Below are 5,490 nucleotides of genomic sequence, written 5' to 3' on the forward strand. Positions count from 1 at the left end.
CATACAGCCTAGCTGATATAAAAGTTCAATAGTTGACTTCAATTATTATTTAAAGCTCCAAAATATCCTAAAATCAAATAAATTGATAAAAGCCAATCAAATCGTAAACACAACCTTTTAAATAGTTAAGTGCCATCAAACTGGAAATAAACGTTTTCTGTATTTTGTGATTTAACACCATCAGATGTTTCAAAAAGCAGTTAAATTATTCTTGAACAGGCCCACAAAACAGCTTTTATCAAACATGAATGTCTCAACGGTGGAGATTTCTATCAAGCTAAGCCTGGGAAAATGAGATGTAAACAATTAAATGCTTTGCGAGCGTTGGTGTAGATTTAAAGGAGAAATGAAAAGGTTTGCTAGGGGTCCAGTATTTAAATGCGGTGGTTATCTGCAGTTGTTAAAGCATTTGCCTCCAGCCGTCTGGATTCAGTGATTTCTTCTTATTAAAGCGGACAAGCTTTTTTTATAAGCTTAGGGGTAAAACTGGCTGGACTTTCTCTTCGGCTAATGGACCTGCACTGTTTTATAACGGTTTCTTTATGTAGCAAAATAAGGGGAAAATCTGAATGTTCTTTACTGTAGTGAAAACTGGCATATCTAGGGTGATGATGTGGACAAAACAAAGTGTTCAGCCTACGTGTTCAAAAATATGTTTTAATAAATAAGCAAAATGTACAGTGGACGGTAATCGAAAAAATGTTGCATAGGAAAAATCAAATGTATGCATTCATCCATGCAGCGTACTTCAAGAAAGTATTGCTCTAAATTGCATTGGTCCCTTAAAAAAGCTGACAATACTCACAGGTAGCCTATGTACAATACTTTTTGTTCATATATATATATATATATATAAACTCTTCTGTTTAGAGACAAACACGCAATATAGTTTCCATACAGATAACAGATGGCCTTCCTGTACTATCACCATGACGACATTTAAGAATAACTTGTGAAAAAGATTAAATGTATTTGACGTCATCTACGTTTCCTCTAAGTATATAAAAAGCTCCTTTCGCTGTGTCCTTCATGAGGATGCTCAAGTCCGTAGGTGTGTCTACTGAATGTCCTTTGGCCACGTCATTGAGGTTTAGAGGTTCATCAATAAATCCTTTGGTGTCTTCAAAATTAGTGGAAGTAAACAGTCTGTGGAAGCAAAGAAAAGCATTACTAAGAAAGGTTCAAAATCTGCTGCTTTCAATCAGACAGGCCTAAAACTTCTATGCCGGATTTTTCTATGAAGGCCTAAAGTTTCGAGGTTTGCCTGTGGTTGAACGCACAGACTTGGATTAGAATGTAGAGAAATGGGAAGCTATTAATGATCCCATTATTTAATTCTGAGTGGGAGCACATGCTTACACAGGAAAAGGCTTGGTTCAAACATGTTACACAAATCCCAGGTGGAATTACGTCACTGGAAAATAACTGTTTTAGGAGGTCATTTGGTTTGAAATGCGAAGCCGTACACCTGCCTTTCTTCTGACTTCTCAGTAGCACATATTACTTTATGCAAATAAATTCATAAGAATCAGTTCGAATACAATATAATGTCATCACAAGGATTGAGCTGAACGTTTTTTTGACAGCTGTGTGCTGTCTTGATTGATGGAGGCCTAATCGAAACCTCCAGCTTTATCCAGCTAGACTGAGTTGGGATGATTAAAATGCATTACTCATTTCAATTTATCATCATTTAAATTTTTAAACAGCTTATTAGTGATTTAAAATAGGACTGTATTCGGTATTATAGACATGCAGGTTCATATAACAAATGCCACAGGATATAACTAATAAGTTGGAGACTTAGCTGCATGCATATTTTTAAGTAAATAAAATGTAAAATTCACAAAATTCTGTTTAGTAATTGCTCATATTGTATCACATTTTAGCCTGAGAGATTTCAGCCTTGCCTTAAAGATGTCAGTCTTCGGTTTCAGTGGTTACGGTGCAGTTATTTCACAAGCATAAACATGGTTTTAGGTGGCAGCGCACCTTCTCACATAAAAATATCGAGTTTCCTGTAGAACCAAAAAGAACGTCACTTCCTGATGTCATATACACTCTTAAAAATAAAGGTGCTTCAAAAGGTTCTTCAAGCGATGCCATAGAAGAACCATTTTTGGTTCCACAAAGAAACATTCAGTCAAAGGTTCTTTAAAGAACCTTTGACTGAATGTTTCTTTGTGGAACCAAAAATGGTTCTTCTATGGCATCGCTTGAAGAACCTTTTGAAGCACCTTTATTTTTAAGAGTGTACAGAACCTTTTAGATCAACTGAGCACTGCTCTTCATTATACAGGTGCTTTAAAGAACGCCAAACACTGATCTAAAGAATGGCTTATCAAGAACTCTTTTAATCTCCCAGATCGAACGTTTATTTCTACACTCTAAAAAATGCTGGGTTAAATACAACCCAGTGCTGGGTAAAATAGGGACAAACTAGACCAAGGTGTTTTTTTTCTTCTACTTCAGTGGCTTCAGAGAACCTTAGTTTCTTCGTTCGTAGTATATATATATATAAAACATTCGAATGCATCCCGTTTCTCCTCAATCATGATCATTCTTTTCCATTTCTCTTTCACTGTGTTTGTTAATGCGCTTTGTAGCCAGTTTTTAAATCGCAGGTGAAATGTGAGTTTTATTCACTAAAGGGTAAATGTTCCACTAAATATAAAAGATCCGTGAGGAGCTTCTCACGGTTGGGTTGTTACTCGTTTCATAAGATCGACGATATAATGTTTATTATTACTGGATAAAAGTCGGGAACGCTTTGACTCGGTGTGATATGAATTTAACCAACAAAAAATGAGAATCCAGCATTTGTTTTCTTTGTTATTTGTAGAAAATATGTGCTAGATTATTGCCATACTGTCTTTGATTTCTCTCTGGTGATTTTACTAGAAATATCTGGCTCTATAGAAGCTTTAGCAGTCAAGGAATGTGTAATCAGCCAGTTCGAAATAATTACGATGAACTTTCATTTCTGAATGCGCGCGCCTCTTTACTGTTTTGAGGGTTTTACGATTTTATGTTTGTATTTAACGCATAATAACTAACCATATATGTGTATGTTCTCCCATAATATTTTAATCAAAATGGCATACCATGACCTCTAGCATTGCTGTTATAATCGCTGAGATGCCACTGGTTTAAATCCTAAAGTAGCATATCTTTAAAAAAAAGTTGTTTTTTCTGTGACAACAGATTGAATTGAATACCTCCGTGATAGCTATAATTGTACAGTAAACGTTGATGTTAATATCTATCTTATAAAGACATTCTAATAAAACATACGAATAAATAGGACTTTATAAAATCAACTTTCTTTAAAAAAAAAAAAAAAAAAATCGAATTATTCTGTATTATAAACTATTCAAAATGCCCTTTGAGCTTGGCCTCGGGAGGATGTCAACATTCCTTCAGTGGAATCGCTCCAGGTTATTGCTGTAGCGCATATCCACGCATCAGAATAATAATAAAATAATTTAAAAAAAAAATAATTTTTTCAACAACTATCTAAACAAATTTAATGAGAGTTTGTAGGGTGTCGTGAGGATATAGTGCTGCATTCGCGCACTGAACTGTCAGTGTCAGTTGTCCAGAACAGCTGGAGTTTCTCTAAAAGCCTGGTTTTACTGCAGTAACGTAGTACAAGTTATGAGAACGTCTTGAGCTGAACTGGCATCTTTCTACCCACCCTTTCGGCATTGTACAGACGAGTGTCTCCGCTAGTGGGACGCAGACATCGACCACGCGCCCTCCATCCTCCACACCGAGAAGGCGTAACTGAGTCTCTCGTGCGCGACGTAGCTGCAGCTCGACATCTTGCTGTCCATCTCGTCGCTCTGCAGCACCTGACAGAGGAAATCAATGTACCTGGAGGCGAGCTTGAGCGTCTGTATCTTGCTGAGTTTATCCGAGGGGAGCGTGGGGATGATTTTGCGCAAAGACGCGAAGGCATCGTTCAGCGACTGAGTCCGTTGCCTCTCCCTGACGTTCGCCAGGACGCGCTGGTTCTGCAGCTCCTCGAACGACTGAGTGCTGCTCGGGCTCGGCTTCTTGCTCCGTTTATTCACGGAGCTCGGGCTGCTGCCGTCCTCGCTCGACTTTTTACTTTGTCTCCTCTTCCTCCCGAACTTTTTCTGCTGTCTGTCCAACTCCTCCTCGCTGGTCACCAGGCTGTCCACTGGGGAGACGGGAGAGCTTGAGCTCTCTTCCATTTCTTTTTTAAAGAAATGAGAAGGTCGAGGAGAAAACGCGCTCTCCCATCGTTCAGCGACTGAGTCCGTTGCCTCTCCCTGACGTTCGCCAGGACGCGCTGGTTCTGCAGCTCCTCGAACGACTGAGTGCTGCTCGGGCTCGGCTTCTTGCTCCGTTTATTCACGGAGCTCGGGCTGCTGCCGTCCTCGCTCGACTTTTTACTTTGTCTCCTCTTCCTCCCGAACTTTTTCTGCTGTCTGTCCAACTCCTCCTCGCTGGTCACCAGGCTGTCCACTGGGGAGACGGGAGAGCTTGAGCTCTCTTCCATTTCTTTTTTAAAGAAATGAGAAGGTCGAGGAGAAAACGCGCTCTCCACCTTCGAATCCGTGGTTACACCGTTATATCCGTGCGTTTTTCTGGGGTTTGTTTGTCCTCGCGAAGTCCCGAGACTGCGCCTCCACTTCCAGAAGTAGAGCTTGGCACAGTTTTCCTCCCGCAGGAAGTTTTTTTCCTAATTTTTTGGGAAACTTTATCCTAGTCTCTGATGCTAAATACTAGTCTGAATGGAGGGGGAGGAAGCGCTGCTCTCTGATTGGTGGACTAATAAACGAGGAGGACCAGTCTAAAGTTACACTGCACCTCTCCACCGGCTGCCACTCAAATTGCTCCCCACTTTTAGATCGATACTCTCAGTTTTAGACGATATGTCAATCTCACACTGTAAAAAAAAAATTATAATAATAAATTGAAAAACGGTGCAGTAGAAACGGGCAAGTGTTATGGTAAAAATGGTATTGTGAAATTGTAAGATAATAATTTAAGAAATCACAGATGTCAAATATTTTACGTTGTACTTCTAAATGTTCTATGTGTTTTTTAGATCATCTCAATAATTATCTCACATTTGATATACAGTGTGTATATTGCAATTATAAGTTAAGTCAAGTCTGCTTTATTGGCAATTCTTCCACATGTACAGCACATACACACAGAGAATTGAAATTGCGTTACTCTCAGACCCTTGGTGCATACAGATAACACTAACACTAGAACATAAATACAGATAGATACAGATTTAAATATAATATACAACTTTACAATTATACACATAAGGTCAAATGTAAAAAATATATACAGTATAAAGCAGCACAAGGCGCATGGCAGATAGAGTAAGTATAAGGCAATATGGTCAAATATAGTTTAATTTTTTTTTAATAGGTAAAAAGTAGGAATCACTTATGAGGAAAGCAGATTCCTTTCTTGCATTTAGATTTTATACAAGTATTTTTA

General features: G+C 38.6%; 1 protein-coding gene across 1 annotated transcript; it reads right to left on the reverse strand.

The window, feature by feature from the left end:
- Window positions 1–291: 291 nt before the first annotated feature.
- On the reverse strand, window positions 292–4,256 carry twist2. The gene is made up of 2 exons (XM_016293531.1): window positions 3,698–4,256; window positions 292–1,146 (listed from the first exon to the last, which is right to left on the reverse strand). Exon 1 carries the CDS (start codon window positions 4,218–4,220, stop codon window positions 3,729–3,731), a length of 492 nt encoding a protein of 163 aa, XP_016149017.1. The 5' UTR covers window positions 4,221–4,256; the 3' UTR covers window positions 292–1,146; window positions 3,698–3,728.
- Between the last annotated feature and the right edge of the window lie 1,234 nt (window positions 4,257–5,490).

This window comes from Sinocyclocheilus grahami, unplaced genomic scaffold, assembly GCF_001515645.1.
Source record: "Sinocyclocheilus grahami isolate Dianchi unplaced genomic scaffold, SAMN03320097.WGS_v1.1 scaffold304.1, whole genome shotgun sequence".
Lineage (NCBI taxonomy): Eukaryota > Metazoa > Chordata > Actinopteri > Cypriniformes > Cyprinidae > Sinocyclocheilus > Sinocyclocheilus grahami.